Genomic DNA, 19100 nt, shown 5'->3' on the forward strand with positions numbered 1-19100 from the left:
TCAGTGAAATTTAATCAAAAACAGTCATGACATGCCATGAATTTTGATTAATAAAGCACCTGAAAGTCCAGCCAGGAATAAGGTTCAAAACCCTACAAGAATTAAGACAAAAAATTTTCCTCTCCTTCTGGAATACACTCTCTTAGGACATGTGAACGTCTTTTTATTTAATCATGTTGAACTTGAATATATTTAGGTGAATCCTGTAAATTGAATTTCACACCAAAGCTACAGAATAAACAATGAGCAGGTTATACAGAATGTCCTGTAGAATGCAATAAAGTTTAGACATTTGGTAAATGCCTCCCCCCTTCCACTTCTCACAGAATAAGACAATCCAATAGTTTGGAATTAGAATGCTATTTTGCTGTAAAGGCCAGCCAAGCTCTACTGAGGAACTCTTGTTCTTGCTTTCAGTAAAATGACTGCACAGACATACTTTAGATAGTAAATTGGCTGGGGGGGTGGGGGGGGAGGGTCAAGGTAGATTGGGGAGGGAAGGGGAGGACCGGCCGGGAGGAGCAGGGCTGGCTGCGGGAGATCAGGGGAAGGAACCGGCCAGCAGGAAGCAGGGCTGGCCGGAAGGGGGTCAGGAGGAGCACGGCTGGCCAGGGGAGATCGGAGGAAGGACCCAGCTGGCGGGAAGCAGGGCTGGCTGGAAAGGGGATGGGGGGGGAGCAGGGTTGACCCAGGCACACTCAGATCCCAGGGTGCTGCCCGTCCTGCACACGGTCCCGGCAGGACGCATAGGTGAGTCTGGCCCTGGAGATTCCATCCTGCCCCCGCCCCACTGGCAGACATGCTCATACAGTATGCAACTACGTACTAATACTCATGATAACAATAAAACTTAATTGGGAAATACCGGATATTTATATGTCCAGTATTTTCTCAATTTGTTTCCCGGTCAGAGCTCAAATACCGGACTGTCCGGTTCAAAACCGGACATGTAGCAACCCTAATTAAAAACCTAAGATACAGGAGAAGGGTATCTCCCACTTCACCTCCAGCGAAAGTTCGGTTAAAGTGAATTTATTTGCAAAAAGTAAAAAAGTTCTCACTTGTACATGCACACATGGCTGGTCGGTGAAGGTAGGGCTAAGGGAGGCAAGCCCCCACCCCTGCTACAGTAGATGTTCTGCGAGCAGGGGCAGAGTGTGGGCAAGGCTAAGGTGGCAGTTTGGGAAGGCAATGCCTTCCCCCACTTAGCATACTGGCCACCCATGCACGCACAGAAAAAAAAAATTGGAAGGTCGATTAAAGATTTTCGATTAGATAAAGTATGCACACACACTACATTCTTGAAAAGCTTATTTGATGATACTTTTAAGCCCTCTCCCTTAATGAAAGAGGACGTTTAATTGTAAATATTTAAATTAAAAAATGAAAACAAATTGGGTATGAGCATCTTTTGTTTATTAAAATTAATAAATACCTGTTTCTTGGCGGAACGACTACTCATAATTTTTTCTACTACTGGACCTTCAGCATCAGCCGATTCCTGCAAAATTAACGTTGCACAATAATTACAGAAGTGAGTAGAGAATTTTTGTTCTTTAGAAATTTTCTTCAGGAAGACCTCTTTTAATATTTTATCATAATCAGAGTTTAATAGCTAGAGAATTTTCTTCTGATGCATAGACTGTAGAACTCAATTGCATTTAATGCTTTATTAATTCTGGTGGAAATTACATTTTAAAAGAAATATTTTAAATGCACTAGGACGATGACTAAACTCCTGGTTGACATTCATTTGTGGGAATCACTCCTGCAGAAAGGCTAATCAATGACACACTCCATGTACTAGAGACATGTGTAGTTTTCTTGTTGTGTAATTACGTGGCCAGTTACTTCTCCCATAAAACTGAACACATGGTCTGCTGTCTAGACTCCCGAAGTTAGCGGACATTAAAAAATTCTAGCTGGCAATGCAGAGTAACAATGTCCATGTGACAGATGTATCAAAAACCCATTTGTCCCCATTATCAAAGCTGCAGGTAAACATACCCATGCCTTTTCTGTTAGGGGTATTTATAGGAGTTCACACATATATTTCACAGAGCTTAACATAGCATAAATTACCAAATGAAGTACCAAAAAACATGTATACATTCACCAATGGCAGGTTGGTTAGTTAAGTGAAGTAGTGCTATGAAAAGAGCACTACAAAACAATAAGATTGTAATAGTCATTCATATGTTATTACCCCTCATTTTAGTCAAACTATTTTATTCATCATTTACATTGCACAAAGAATAAAGTGTACCCTGCTGGGTACTACAAGGCAGTAATTTCATAAAGGGGTTCTTATGGTGCCTAACAGCAGGAGGCAAGCTTGAGTGGTTTATTAAAGTCATAGAAGCCAGACCACTGAATTCATAGAGGTAAATTCAGTCTCCGTGCACTCTAGTTTTAGGCTTCTCCTTTGCAAAGGCAGTTAATTTCATCAAATTGTCTCAAATTACATGCTGTAGGCAACAAAATCCTAACTATGAATGAATATGGCTTTTGCAAATCTAAACAACTAATTTCTTTTTGCCAATTGGGAGAAGAAAATCCGTTGGTAAAGACGCAAACACTTAAAAATTTAAATACCTAGGTTGCTGTTCTAACATTTCTAGTCCATCCACGTTTGGAATATGAACTGACCTGTTGCTCTGACTGAGACGTATTTGAAGGGGAGTCTCTTCCTGCAGCATCTACATCGTCAGCCTCCTCATCTGAAATCTTGAACTCCAAGTCTTCTGTGTAACGTTTTCTCTTAACTTGCCTGCTGGATCGTCTCTTCTAAAAAGAGATCATTAATATTCTTTGTAAGAAAGCAAAAGTGGAGATAAGAATTAATAAAAAAAAGCATCTTCACAGTTTTTACACACTGTACAATTAGTTTTGTTTCCAGGCACTTCAGACTTGTATATATGTAGTCATGAAGGAAGAGGGCCTCGTCTTCATTATTTCATTGCAAGCTGAGGGCCTTTGCAAAACTAAGCCCCTTGTTTAATTTTTTAAATCTCCAAGTTTGAAAACAGAACCTACCAAAAGTGTACCGTATTTTCCTTAACTCCAGATAATGAACTGAAATTTTACTTTAGTCATACGTGCAGGGGCGGATATAGGGCAGGGCGAGTGGGGCGGCCGCCCCGAGCCCCACGCTTCAAGAAGCCCCACGCATGCACCGTGGCAAAGAGGGGCCCTGTGAAATTGTGCTGCCCTGGGCCCCGCAAAATGGTCATCTGCCCCTGCATACGTGCTTTAAAGAATTCCAGGGAGAGCTGGCAGAGATCCATATTTAGGTTGCTTCACACCTGCTTTTAGAAAAGGTTCTTGAGAATGTCCAATATCTGCACGGCTTATAGCCAGCCTTTGAAACATGGTAGATGTGCTTTCTGCTTATCAAGTTTGGTTATTCATGCTTTGGGGGCTGGGAAGGGGAAAAAAAGAGTCATTTCCCTTTTCTAAATTCCATTCCCCAGAAGAATTGACGACAGCATGCCTAAATAACGGAATATGATAAGGTAGGATCACACTGCTGCCAGAAGTAGTTAGCAGCTCTCCCTGCAATTGCTTCACAGTACTAGGAACACTTAGAAGCTGCTGTGGTAGCCATAGTCTAGGGAGAAGAGGGAAGCCAGGTAAAGTTCCTCAGTCTCTCCATTAATCTGGCAAATGCCACATCAGCTCCTTTTGGGGACACCATAAAAGGTAAAGGGGGCACCACACACACTGAGAAAAATCTGGCACAGACTCCCACCAAACACTCCCCAAACTTGGCAAATACTGTCAGTCTATTCCCTTCTCCTCCAGACAAGCCCTGTTCTGCTGCTACCAGATAAAGAAGCCAGTACTGTGCCACTACTCTATGTTGTAGTACTTATAAAGTCACTACAGTTATTTGAAGAAACTTAAGTGGTGATTCCAAGAAACGTTTGCTCACTATGCCTAAATTATATGATAATGAAAATTTCTGGAAGGGAGGCTGCCATTTTCTCTCCATTGGCTGTCACCCACTGGCACCAAGATTACTTTGATGAGAATGATGCTGATAATCAAGGCCTGTTTTACCAGAAAAGAACAGCTTATCACATATGGCAAAACAACATATACCAGTGCAAGAAAGTGTCATATAAGAAACTCAAGGTAGAAGCCCAAAGGAAAAATCTGTGACATCAAAATAATGGGTGGTGAGAAAAGGCCAGACAAATTGGGCTTTATGCTGATAAACATTACATGAGGAGGGCAATTACCAGCCCATGTTTCCATGGACCCAGACCCCTTAGAGCCCAAGGAGGGTCAATATATTTTAAGGGCAGCAAAGTGATTAAAGCCAGATGGAAGGAGCATTTTGAGTTCCTCCTGAATTGTGATCCAACTATGCCTGATGCCACTATCAAATCTATCCCTCAACAATATGAAGGTTCAACAAGAGATTCTTATCCCACTGAGGAAGTAACACAAACCATTTTGTAGATAAAGAACAAGGCAGCAAGGACAGATGGCAAGTTTGGAGGTAAGGAAGTTCCACAAACTTTCTTCTTACCAGAAATGCTACAGTTGTTTGATAGTGTAGAAACTATCAAAGCCCCTGCGCTGCTATCCACAGCAGGGAAAATTCTTGCCCATATCCTCTTAAACCGATTACTTCCCCTTGCTGAGCAGATATTGCTGGAATCTCAGTGCATTTTTAGACTATCCCATGGTACAATCAATATGATTTTAATTACCCTCCAAATGCATAGCTCTTTGTAACCTCTCACCAAAACTGGAGTCAAGCAAGGATACATGGTCTCAACTCTGGTCTCAATTTCTTTGGCAGTTATTTTGGTCCTCATTAAATATCACTTCCCCAATGTAATTAACTTTCAATACAGAATGGATGGGCAGCTCATTGATCTTCATCAACTCTGCCTGAAGTCTATAGTCCTCAGGGCAAAAGCTGATGAGAGTATACTTGCACATGAATGACCTTCAGTCCGTACTGGATTTCCTTGCACAAGCTTACCAAACTTTAGGACTTTCATTCAATATTGAAGAGACTAAAGAGCTATACCAATCAGCTTCAGGCCTTGCACACAACCCACCACAAATCACCATCAACAGTCAGACTTTGGAGACAGTTGAGCACTTCTGCTGCCTTGATAACCAACTTTCTGAAAATGCAAAAGTCGACAGAGATCCATCACAGGATCCAACATGCAAGTGCTTCATTTGGGAAATTTCTCTAACTCATTTTTCATGGACCATGCCGGATACTAAGATCCAGGTCTACAAGACAATTTTTCCTATGGATTTGAAACCTGGATGACCTATTAACAGCATCTCAAGCGTCTGGAAAGGTACCACCAGTGATGTCTCCAAAAGATCATGTTAAGTGGCAACATTGCTGCACTACCATCAGCATCCTTGCTGAAGCTAATATCATCACTGAAACAATGATCCTCCTGCACCAACTTGGATATACAATACTATGCATACATCTTGCCCACCAAAACAAGACCTCTACTCTCAGCTCACCCATGGTCAGAGATCCCATGGCCATCAGAGGAAACACTATAAAGACACACTGAAAACATATCTTAAGAAAACTGATGTGGATGTGACAAGCTGGGAGGAGCAAGCCACCAACCGATTCCATTGGTACCATAACCTCTATCATGCCCTGAAACCTGGAGAGAGAGAGATGGAAGGAAAACAAACACACACCTCTCTCCAAGCAGACAATGGCCTGCCATGGAGGCTTCGTCTACACTGCAGGGTTTTTGTACAAGAAGCTTTTTGTGGAAGAGATCTTCTGCAAAAACTTCTTGTGCAAAAGTGCATCCAGACCTCAAAGTGCATCTGCATGGATGCTCTTGTGCAAGAAAGCACCTGTGCTTTTGCAGATAGGGGTTTCTTGCACAAAAACCCCTCCGGAGTGTCCACACCTGCCTTTTTGTGCAAGAGCTGTCTGTCATGCAATTCCCTCATGGGAATTGTCTTGTAGACCCTCTGTTCTGCTGATTTACTTGTGCAAAAACGCGCTTGTGGTGTGGACACTCCACCAATTTTTGCACAAAAACCTTGTAGTGTAGATGTAGCCTAAATGCCTATACCTACTGGAAGCGAGTTTGCAGTTCCAAGAGCCGACTCCTGAATTATCCCAGGACTATATGTAAATCCAAGGTAGAGAGCATCCTTGAATCAAGGGATCACCAACAAATGAATAAATTATCAGACTTCAAGGTTCAGGCTGTATGTGGGATGCATGATGAGTTGTTACAGTTGCACAAAAGTTATTTTTCACGTCTTTCTTTAAAAGAAGAATAAGAAATTATATACAGTAGACTTCCGATAATCTGGCACCTTTGGGACCCAGGGGGTGTCGGAGTATTGGATATGCCGGAGTATCAGGAGGTACTCTGGCGGGGGAGCTGTGATGGGTCTGCCTGGGGGCCTGGGGGCGGGGAACGGCACAGCAAGGGGCAAAACCTCCGCCCTTTTGCAGGGAGGCGGGGGAAGCCCTGCGCAGCTGCCAGCAACAGGCCAGCAAGTGGCAGCGGCAGACTTGTGGAAAGCGGCGGGGCAGAGTAGCTGGGGTGCTGCCCCTCACCTGAACGGCACTGCAGAACCAACCCAGCACCACCCCAGCTGCTCTGCCCCACCACTTCCAAGTCTGCCACTGCTGAAACTAACGAACTTGGGGAAGCGGCAGGGCAGAGCAGCTGGGATGCTTGCCGGGTTGGTCCCGCAGCACTGCCCCTCGCCGCGCCCCCTCTCCTCCGCTGCTGCTTGCAACCCCAGCTGGCCTATAGCAGGCGGCTGCAGGGGTTTTCCCCCACCTCCCTGCAAAATAGTGGAGGGTTAGCCCCTTGCTGCACTGTTCCCCGTCAACCCTGCCCCTCGGCGGGCCGCAATGTAGATCCCGGCAGACCCATCACAGGAGTATAATCCCCTTTCCCTCTCCTCCCCTTCCCTTTCCCAGAACGTGAGCATGTGTGGGGCTCACAGGAGCTCCAGCTGTCCAGCTGGCTAGAACACTTCCGGGTTCCAGTTGGTGCCGAACTATCAGGAGTGCCGGACCACTGGATGACGGATAATTGGAGTTTTACCGTACACCTAAAAACCAAATATTTAAAAACAAACATTTCAGTTGCAAAATTTAGAACACAGCAGACTTCCAGTTTTCAATGCAATCTTCGTTCTTTTCTTAGTTGTGTGCATTATGAGAGAACATTTAGTTACATGGTCACATACTGCATTTTCCAGGGGACTTGTGCCTCATTTAGTGTGCACGTTGGATCAACAAGAGGGCAGAATTAATATTGCAAAGAGAACCATAAGGTGGCATGTGAGTCTTGTTTGGGGAGGCTATGCCCACGAGTGCCAGAAGCCGGGGCACACCTGTACTCCAACTGTTGTCCCATCCTTCCTCCTGCAGCCCCGCCACACTCTACCCTTCCCCATGGGCCCATCCTCACTCCTCCCCCACTCCACCTCTTCTTGCTCATGCTCTACCTCTTCTGAAGTCCCACCTGCTGCTCGCTCCTGTATTTCTCCAGTCGGTCAGGCCAGCCTCTCACTTCTTCCTGCCTTAAAAGTGAGTGATGTGGAGAGGAATGGGCAAAGAGAAGAAAGCAACAGGTGTTGCTCAGGCATAGCAGGAGGAGAGCTGGGGGCAGGGTCACCAGTCATTGGTATCTCCAATCCCCACTCTTAGGGAGCTTCCAGTGTTCCTGTTTTCAGCGAGTCATGGGGACAAGTTTCTGAGCCTCCAAAGGGAGGCGAGCTACATCTGGCATCTGAATGGCTCGTCTTTTTCAATTTGTAGAGATGTAGCTTCCCCAACCCTCTTATATACACTGCCCATGAAGGAAACCATGTATCTGCAATTTAAGTTTTGAGTGTTTGGCTTTGCAACCTAAATAACGTTTATGTTAAAATAAGCTGTTTCAGATATATGTATAGGGAGAAGAGAGAAACTAAAGGAAGTGTCCTAAAAAATGCACCTCTACTACAAAATTCAGATTTTATTTTTAAACAGTCACCATTTAACTCCCATTTTCTGCAGTAATTCTCAACTTTTTAAATTAGTCACTGGCCTGGCAAATGTTACATTTCTAAAGCTAATTTTTTTGCATAGTTGAAGAAAGCTGGTGTAACAATGCTTTACAGAAAAATCATACTACCTTGATTGTGCGAGTCTTGGCCTGCGGGCCATCTACGACTAGATGGCAATCTGGCATGAGACACTTGATACGGTGTGTGCATGTTCATGCATGTATGCCTGTTCCCCAGTCGCGGTCCATTATTAACACCACCCCTTTGCCCCTCCATTGCACCCTTTCTCCCAAAAGCGAAAGCCTTGGATATTACCAGGAAGGCATGGTACAGAGCAACAACCAGGGGTCACCCTCCCTGCACTTACTGCAGCAGTGGGAGCCATAAAGAGGAGATCACATTCGCACACACTCCATTTCCCCATGGCTCCTGCTGTCATAGTGAGTGCATGATGGTTGGATGGCTGCTGCCTCCCTACGCCAGGCCCCCCTGGTAATCCCCTAGGCCAGCGTTTCCCAAACTATGGGCCGCGTTCCAGGAAAAAAATACCAGGCCTCAGCATACCTGGTGGCTGCCGGTAGGGTCTGCCTTAGGCCGAATCGGGCCCCGTGCCCCTGAACCTGGAAGTGCCAGCGAGTTACAGAGCTGGGGGCCCTGCTCCACCAATACGTGGAGCTGGGTCTCTCCCCCGGCTCTGTCTGGAGCAGGCCTGGGCCCAGGGCTCGCCCCCCCCCCCCCCGGGTCCTCCCACCCTGCCCCCAGAGCATCCTTGCCATGCTCAGCTCCTCCTCACCGCCTGCTGCTGCCTATGTGCACCATTGCACATGGGCGGGGAGGACGCCCGGGCATGATGTGATGTCATGGCCCAGAATTTTAAAACTCTTCGGAGGCACATGGTGGGGCCACACTGGCTCCAGGTTCGGCCTCTGGGGCCTGGGCGCGGCCTCCAGCCCCACAATGTGGAAGGCAGAAGGTAGGGAACAAGCTTGGACGGCGAGGTGGAGGCGGGCTTGGGCAGAAGGAGGGAAGGCACCAAGGGACAGGGTGCAGGAGAGACAAATGGCAGGGGGTCAAGTGCAGACAATGAGGGAAAGGGCAGGAGGGGAGGTGTCAGTGGGAGGGGGGACAGGGTGATGCTGGGAGAGGAGAGGAGAGAAGGGCATTGGGGGCTGGAGGAGGAGGTGCTGGGAGAAGGCTTGAAAGAAGGGGTGGGCATGAGGAAGGCCAGGATGGAGCAAGTCATGTGTGAGGGCACAGAGGGGCAGGAAGGGAATGGGGCAGAGAGTGGTGAGGGGGTGAGTATTAGGGGAAAGAGAGGGCAAAGGGGGCAGGGGCAGTAAGGGAAGGGGGAGGTACCAGGAGGGTGCAGGGCTAAGGGAAGGTGCAGGTGCCAGAGGATTCTGGGGTGAGGAGGAGAGGAGAGCTGGCCACCGGAAGCAGCACTGGATGGGGGAAATTGGAGCAGGCTGGGGAGATTGGGGGACTGTTGGAAGTAGGGCTGCCGGGGGATGCGAGGTTGGGGGCAGGGAGCTGGCCAGGGAAGATGTGGAGGGGGTGGGAGAAGCGGCCGCCGGACGGAGGGCTGGCCAAGGGAGACTGGGAGGAGAAGCGGGGGAGAACTGGCTGCCCAGGAGGGGGTTGGTGGAAGTGGAGCTGGCCAGAGGCGCAGCAGGGGGAGGAATGAATCGGCCTGCGGTGAGTGGGACTGACCCGGCCATATGTAGATCTTGGGGTGCTGCCCCCGTTCCCCTCCCCCCCCCCACAAAGCACAAGGGTGAGTTAGTCCAGCCCGGGGATTCTATTGTTCCCCCCCCTACCCCCACCTCGAGTAGTTGACACATTCATGCAGCCTGAGCACATTTACCAGCCAGGCAGTTCAAAACTAATACAAACTGATACATCTAGTAATCATACAATTTACCTAAGGAGAAAATACCAGACATGTTATATGTCTGGTATTTTCTCAGTTTGTTTTTTATGTGTTTATATTTTTGGGCTGCAAAAAGTAGTACTGAAAAAAAAGGATTCCAACTAAAGTAAAAAGTTTGGGAAACCCTGGTCTAACCAGCTTTGTCTGTCTTACAGTCCATTTATCCAATCCATATTCCTTAACTTGCTGGCAAGAATACTGTGGGTGACCATATCAAAAGCTTTGCTAAAGCTGGCACTGGAGGTTTTGGGAGGACCAGAAACAACTTATTTGAATATTCATCATTTGATTAATGAATATGCAAATATGCAAATAAGAACATAAGAACAGCCGTACTGGGTCAGACCAAAGGTCCATCTAGCCCAGTATCCTGTCTACTGACAGTGGCCAGCATGAACATTAATGGTCCTCCAAAAGTTTGTGAATGGATTTACTGGTCCCTGTGTCAAAAAGTTTGGGAACCCCTGCCCTAAGCCACATCCCCCAGGTGAAGGAGTGCAAAGGAGGTAGAGAGAGGTGGTGAAAAGGAGCAGGGCTTGGGAGATGAGCAAGGAAACACACACCCCAAGCTGCAGAGACTCCCGCGCTGGATAGCAAAAGTGGTCTGGCCATAGATGGCCTATGGATCGTGAGTTTGAGACCCCTGGTTAAACACTTTAGTTCATTAGTAATGACAACATGAAAATTTCAATTAACTCTTCAATATTTACACTAGTTATATTTTACATTTCTCAGCTTAGTGATTGAAAAATCGTAAGTTACAATTTTGCATGGAGTAATTTTTATTTTGTGGTCCTTCATGCTACAATGTTCAGTATGCAAACACTGAAGGGGAATATTTATAAAAACCAATTGTCTCTAGTAAGAAAATTAACAGAAATCTATCTTTTCAGAGCACTAATTCTCCATTCTCTTTACACCAGAGGTGGAGAACTTCAGGCAATAGAGCCAGATGTGCTCCAGCCCCCCACTTGCCTGGATCTGGCCCCCCAAGGCTCTGGGTTCCTCCAGCTCCTGGGGCTGGAGCACACAAAATCTACTAGCCTGGGTTCCCCATGGCTCTGATGTGAGAGAAGAATGTGGGGAGTGTCCTTCTCCGTTAGAGGCCATGTCAGTGAGGGCCTCCCCCCTCCACACACACTTATGTGCAGCCCCTGACATTTTTCTGTGGGTCAGTGGCCCCAACCCAAAAAAAGGCTCCCCACCCCTGCTTCACACAATGATTACAAAGTTGAATAATAAAAAAGTTACAGCTTAAAATGTTAACTGTACCATCTAACAAGCCACACAGCCCAATATGGAGCTAAGATATTTATATTTGGGTAAATGTAGAAATATTTATATAGTCATATAAATATTTATATTTAAAATACTACCTTCTGGTAGGTTCTCTTACAATATCTAAATTTGGGGCAAGCCTGAGTTTATAGTTTTCTTTAGGCAAGATACTGTAACTATATAATTACATCTTTGAAGAAATGAATTAGGGGAGATCCTTTTAAACTGCAAAGAAGGCAATAATTGGATATTTGAGAAAAGATACATGACAATTTCACACCTTTATTTCCATAACCATGAATGAGAAAAAACTAAATTTTCTTTAGCTAAAAAGTAGGACTTGATACTACTTCTGGTGCCAAAATCTCTCCTTGCATTTCCTTAATGAAAAATATGCTGAATAACTAAGGAAAATCTAGCATTTTATGTTTATTTACGTGGTTAGCTTCCTGTTTCCTGTAATGCCCACAAGAGGCTTTTCAATTTTTATGTATTCTTGCCTGAATCCATGTGTGTATTTGTGTGCTTTCAATTTAAAATTTTACTCATTAATTAACTGGCTTGTAAGTAGCAAGATGGATAGCTGGAGTTGTTTTAAGACTTTGAATAAAAACTACAGAACTATGGTTAGTTTTCCATTGTGGTAATACTTACAATATGACATCATAACATATTACAATGTGACAACAGCAAAAATTCTAAGGTCCCCCCCCCCCCAGGAGTATTATATGGCAATACAAAAAGCTGAGATGTCATAGCTATTGAGGATTGCCACAAGAAAAACGACTGGACTGAGGGAAACAGATCAATAGTGGTTTGGGTTTTTCCTATTTGTTTGCTTTTTCAACTAGTATAGTACAAGAGTTTATGTTATTATAATAAATTCTATAAGCTTAATTGAAAAACTTGGTGAAAGAGAAGACTATTGTGCCAGGCCCTAAAATACCATTTCTTGCCAGTCTCCTTCATGATATCAAGAAATGTTACTTGCTGCAGCATTGCTGTTGAATAGAGCAACTTTAATAGGTTCACGGATGGAAAAGAAAATAGTACATTTGTGACGTGTGTACTGAACAGTGTGTGGGGTTATCTGAGCAGTATCTGAATATCTTCATTAAACAAAACATTTTTTTAATGTCCAGACTTTATTTAAAATAAAGAATGCTTGAATAACATTGATAAGAATACATCCATAAATTTCTAAGGGAGACCAGCACTCAACATTCATAACTGACAGACCAACAGATGTAAATTCTTTATTTATCCACAAGATAGGTATAGTACAAGCAGTAGCAATAAAAGTTTCCCTACCCGGCTCTGTCATGTTTCATCATTGACCTAAAAGGGACCACCAGGTAGTAAATGCAAACCAACAAATATCAGGTAGGCTGGACTACATAAAGACTTCTAGTAATACACCTATGCTAGAAAGGCCAGCATCAGAGAATACCGTATAGTGACAGGTGAAAAAGTGAAGCTCATTTGTATGTATTCACAGATGGCAAACCAAGTTCACAGATGCCAATTTACAAACAAGAGAGTTCTTTTAACACACTATTCGCCACTGGGATCTCAGATTCTTACCTTTCTTGATATACTGTTTCAGCCAACAAAGAAAATATCTTTAAAGTATCTCTCTGATAAAGATGGAGTAACATTTTATGTTTTACACGTGTATATAGTTACCATATACTGAATAATTAGGTCTTGAATGTCAAATAATGGCATTACCTGAACACCTGGATCATCATCATCATCATGAGGAGATGGTGGCGGTGTTTTCTCTAAATCCGAGTTTTCAGAACCTTCTTTTCCCTTGTTGACCTTTTTCTTTGCTGCACTAGTTTCTGAGTCTGGTTTCTTGTTACTAAAATATAAATATCTTTGATTAGTGATTGAGTGGGGAAAAATTTGAATGATACTGTACTATAATATGATGGACTATAAAGGCATTTTATCCCTAGTTATTTTGTTACTCTAATCACTTTGACTTATTTCAGGTGCTAAAAAAAAATCTTTAAAGTATCATTAACCTCTGTTATTTTTATACTTTCCTTTGATCTTTTTAGCATGACACCTTACTCTTCAGGGGGGAGAGGAGCGGTTGGCACCAAGGGCAAGCTGCTGATGTGGCTTGTACTCAATACTGGATGGACTGACTGATATATTTGACAAGAGTCAAATGAAATGCTAAAAGGAAAACTGGACTTCTGCTTTAGTAACTGTGAATTTTAAACAATAGTTGAGCTCCATGATAAAGTGAAGAAAGCGATCACTACATTCAAATTTTCTTGAAATGAAAGTATGGGGAACAAGCCCTAGATTAAATGTATCAAAATATGAACTGAATGGGCATATCATCCTCTTTTATTCTGTGGATTTGTGGTGTTTCCAAGAAAACTGAGGCAGGACAGTGTTTATTTCAAGTCTCAGGTCAGACATACCCAGTTAATTAGTGCAACCATAATTTGTAGGTGTGGTCAGTTTATGCAGCAGAGGATTAGTTACATTCACTTTACCTGATTAGGTTTATAATTGTCCATAGTAGCCAAATTGATTTTTTTTATTTCATCTGCAGCTTCATGCACTGCCCAAGTTCTCCAATGTTTTTTTACTGAGATGGGGGAAAAAATTCCAACACCAATAGCTGAAGACTTGTGAGAAAGGCTACATCATTATCACAGTAATGTGATGAGGAAAAAATTGTGCGGTTTATATTTTTTAATAGATTCAAGCTTCCAATGAGTTAGGTATTTTGCATAATCCTCTTATTGTATTTATCACTATCTGTACATATATAACTTAAAGAAACTACATACTTGAGAAGATATCCCCTAGTATTTAATTTGAAGGTATTTTGAACACTGTACAGGTCAAATTCTTATATGGCACAGAAAATGTAAAACTGGGGGGGGGGGGGGATTTTATGAGCAATTTTAAACGTGCTCAACTTTTGAAGTTTTAGGTAGACATGCCTGCTCTATATATGTGCTTTCCCGCACATGTCTATTACAGGTCTGACAGACTACCGCTTTAAAGAGTAGTTAACATTTGTTCTCAACATTAAAAAACCACCATCACACATGTAATGGAGAATCAAACGCTGCAATTTGCCAAATGAAAAACAAATAGGCAGACATATCAAGAACTTTTAAACAGTTTCCTTTTATTTAAATTCATAATTGCTTAATGGAGATGCTGGTTTGGAAAACAAAAAATTGATAATTTTCAACCCTGTAACTTTTAATAAGAAATTCAAACTTGAGCTGATTTAATCATTTATCACACAAGAGCACATTTACATATAAACATTAGTAAGACTAATTATACAAAGTTACAGCATGTTTTGGTTTTAAGAATTTCTAGGGTGTATTTTTCTGGTTTCATAACATGGTTATAAATTTTTTTTAAATGCTCACAAGAGGGTTTTGTATGTTTACACATTAATAGTGAGATTTTTAAAAATACAACTTAATTATAGCAAAATTCTAAAGCACAGTAACATAGTTTAGCTTTCCAATCTCTCTCAAATTCTGAGAACGTTCTGAAGAGTGTGGTACCACTGAAAGAGCCACATAAAACAATTAAAAAAATAATCTGCACAACAGTTCCCCTTCCAACCGTCCTAGTGTGCATGCTACACATGGACAGAAGTCTCCCCTACTATGAGGCTCCATTTCCAGCATTTATTTCCGCTCTAACTGCCACAAATTATACAATACTACAGCTGAACACTGGGCCCCTTTCCTTTCATCTGCACGCCAAGAGCAATCAGATTACCCTGGTAACCAGTGGTCACATGACCAGCACCTGCTCTTTTGGCTGGATGCCACTGACTAAAGCCATCTGCTTCTCTCAATCAGCTTTCAAACATTCTCAACACCTGCGCTGCAGCATTTTGTGGTTTCTTTTATCAAATCAGTGCAAAACTGCTTCGAAAACTTTACATATTTCTCAAATTTGTTTAAATCAAAGGTAAGCTTGTCAGGGAGTTGAACCACTGCCAGGTAAAATAAGTTGACAGGCTAGTGCTTTTCACTGGTGACCTCTATAAATCAGAGGAAAGCATACAATTTAATTTAGTACTAGTTACTGTGCCCTGGGTGCACTATCACATATGAATAACAGGCATAATGTCCTGAAGAACAGCATATCCCATGTTTGATAAAATTGTCAAATTTGCTAAAAGGCAAAAGAGCGCTAATGATTCTCTCTCTGCCCTTCAAAGAATGCTCTTGGAATGTCCACAATTGTTCAAGTCATACAGCATCTCCAAATGCTTATCATACAGGAAGATTCAGACAAAGAACCTGCATTCAAGTGAGCTACTTGTAGCAGATTTAACTACACAAAGATTTTTCTAAACTCTATTACACCTTTCCCTCTTAGTAACAGTGGAGGGTGTGAGCGAAACACATTCATACGTGCCTTTTATGACCTACATATACAAGCTGTACTTCAACTCCCCCAAGTCTCTCTTAGTAACACAGTTATGGTACCAAGTAATTTGGACAGGATTTCAAATCATCTTCATGCAATGTCTGTTGAAAGCAGATACATATAAGCCTGCTATTCTCATGTGGGAAAAATCATCTAAACTGTTTCAATGCAGCAATTTTTCCACAAGTCCTATTTTGGTTTTAAAGAACAAGTAAACTGCAGACTCCTTTGTTTAATAATTAAACGTTTTAAAAATCCATTTAGTTACTACATCATTTAGAAACAGGGAAAAAAACTACATGAGCAACAAAGCTCAACCTCTGAACTACATGAGGATTTGCATCCATACTAGTTATGCTGTACGCCCATTAGGAGAAGTCTTCACCTTGCACTTCTTGAAGCTATCAACAATCTTGCTGTCCTCTCCATGTTTTACAAAGCAGGTATAATGTTCATAACTTCTAAGTGGACCACTTACAACTTGCTCTGCTACCTAATTAGCTAGGTCCAGCTGCTGGTTAAAAACCAACAACAAAATAACCAAAAAAAGTTAAAAAACCTATTCAGAGTTTACATAATTCAGGTATTTAGGGCCCAGTTTTTTGAAGTAGGTGCCTAAAATTAGGAATCTAAATACAAATTACATTAAACTGCTCCGGAACTTTGATGCATTAGGTGTCAGTATAATATATGAATATATATACAGGATGGTATATCTAAAATTTTTGGTATAAATTTAAGTTTATGAGATAAGCTATTTGTACATATTTAGGTCACAGACACAAGACCTCAGAGGTCAAGTGGTTCTAGGCACCAAACAGAATGCATCAGCCTGGCACAGTTTAAATAAAAAAACCCAATAGATTTAGTGTTAAGAACTGCCCTTTCGATAGACACAACCAGGCATAATTTCAGATTACATGATTCACAGTCTAGGTATCCCAATAACAACATTGCATTGAATGTTCTTATTCCTTAAGGCAGTATAACATACTGTCCCTAATAAAATCACTTAGTAGCACAGGCATCCGAATGACAACGGGAGACAGTGATGATAAAAGAATGATGGAGAGAGAAGAAAAGAGTGACAACAAGGAAGAACGAACTCAAGTTGGAGACAGTACGTATCCCAACAAAACAATGCTTTTGGGCAGTCAGACAATAAACCACCACCAAAAGAACCAGGTCAAAGCATCACAAACTGGAGTAGCTGACTCATGTCATGTGAACGTTTCAACAAACAGTGTTACAGGCTCCAAAGGACTGTGCAGAGAGATCAACTAGTAGTTGTTATAAATGTACTGTTGTAATATTTCATCTGATCAGGGATAACAAATGGGTCTGTTTATTCTTTAGTGTAATTTTAAACGAATGCCAACTGACCAAAAGTATTGGATAAATCCTAATACTAAAGTGTTCATCCCTTTCTTCCCCCCCCCCCCCATTTGTGGGAGACTACCCCAGAGACAAATTTCTGAAGTAAACTTTGTGATAAAAGAAAAACCTAAAAAAATCAGCACTCAGCCACTTGCCCTTAAAAATGAATTCAGCAAACAATTCTGCCCCACGGTTGAGTTTTGCGCCTCAGTCCACCTGCCAACAGAGCAATGAGCAGCACTGCCAACCCAAAGAACAGCAGGCTGATCTCAAGGAAAGCAGATGAGTCTGGTGACTGGTGCTCTGCTTATGTGCTGCAAGCAGAAGAGGAAGCAGGGTGCACTGAAGGGATAATGATCCTCTGCCTCATTTCTAGTGGAGATAGAAGTCTGCTTCCATCCTCTGGATATGAATGTGTTGCATTGCCATTTCCTCCTCCCTTCCCAAATTCCAGTAGCCTTGGACTATGGAAAGGTGAGAGGAGCTTCAACCCAGAAGGCAGTAAGTTAAACATGCCCTAGATCAAAATTTAGTAAACATTCACTAGTTAAGCCGATACAAAAAGCCAAGAGTTCCACCAGCAGAGTCCAAAGTGAAAAACCCAACAGTTCCTTTTATTTATCAAGAGAATGCTGCCCTAGACTCCATCTTTCTAATGGCCTTTTGCTTAGGTTTAGTCCTCTTAATAACAGGACTAAACCTAAGCAGAGAGCTTTAAAACACAAATCCTCCAAACTGGTATCGCTTGCACAGGGCTGTTTTGCAATACAAATACAAATGAGGCAGGAGACTGTGTTACAACATGGTATTCCTTGTCCAATTATGAATGGGCCCCTACAAATTCCCATGACTGGGCTAAAGCCTTGAATCTAGGTTAAAGTCCCTGCATTAGAAGCACTGACCACGTTATAACTATGGAACAGAAACCATCATGTAATAACCAAGTCATCTGTACCCAATGTAGACGGCACCTTAATTGACTTCTTTAAGGAGATCTAAATGGACTTCAGGAGCAGATGCTAGAGATTTCAGAAGTGTACATTTCCCCATCTTCCTGAAAATTAATGAATGTTTTCCTACAGACACAGATACAAGACAAAACTTACTATTCTCACCCCCCCCCCCCGCCACACACACACCCACACACACCCACCCACCCTTCAAAAAAAAAAAAATCCTGGCACCAACATTTCTGTACAGCATAGGATGCATTGAAGACTGAAAAACCTGAAGCTTTTCCAACATCTCTCTCACAATTGAAATAAGATTTTTTTTCTCCATTTCTTCTAGCAGCCATTGTTGTGTATCTTTTACCTATTGTTTTTAGGGCAGGCTAGCAGCCATATGAAGTTAAACCATGTCACCCTAATTCACGAACTTGCTTTCCAACAGTACCAACTGTACAGTGATGTTCACTTTCAAATTCTTTTGAAGTCACTTAGATTTCTGTGGTGCCACTGGAAATACATTTCCCAAGGACTACCACAAAAAAGTTAACTTATTTTGTTATTCATCTGTTTATTCACCATGGGATTAAGGTACACCTCAATCAAGCAGACTATACATTTCTTCAAAGCTTACTCTAAGGAAAGGAGGCGAGAGTCCTAGATTTTTCTATACTTTCATGGTCAATAAAAGGATTACATGGCTAGTTTATTAAGACAGCATTATCAAAATTAAAGTATGCATATTGATAAAAATAATCTGCTACTTTAGTGTATTTTGTTCATTTTATAATTGAAGTACTTTTTTACTTCATTGGCAGTTCCTGACCATCTTTGTACTTTCTGAAGGATCCAGAAGAAGAGCTATCTTTTCCAAAAGAATTTGATGAATGGAAATGCCTGGTACTATGTATGTAGACACATATACCTTAGATAGTGTCTGAATTTTCTCACTTCAAATACTTCTCACTTCCCTGGCTTTTATATACAATTATCCAGTTAGTTTAGCCGAGTTTGAAAGTAACCAGCATCACATGCAGAATTGGCACTACTGTAATCCAATGTCTATTTACATAATTATGGTTTGCCAAGCAGAA

The 19100-nt window shown here is 42.4% G+C and overlaps 1 protein-coding gene across 1 annotated transcript in view; it reads right to left on the reverse strand.

Annotated features, from left to right (window-relative positions):
• Nucleotides 1-19100, reverse strand: part of CHD7 (chromodomain helicase DNA binding protein 7) — a 200738-nt gene that overhangs the window by 51607 nt on the left and 130031 nt on the right. The window contains 3 exon segments of the mRNA XM_075920640.2: nt 1436-1501; nt 2650-2787; nt 12974-13109. Of these exon segments, the coding sequence (XP_075776755.2) occupies nt 1436-1501; nt 2650-2787; nt 12974-13109 (340 nt within the window).

The sequence above is a fragment of the Pelodiscus sinensis genome, chromosome 2 (genome assembly GCF_052426305.1).
Source record: "Pelodiscus sinensis isolate ZL-2025 chromosome 2, ASM5242630v1, whole genome shotgun sequence".
NCBI classification, from domain to species: domain Eukaryota; kingdom Metazoa; phylum Chordata; order Testudines; family Trionychidae; genus Pelodiscus; species Pelodiscus sinensis.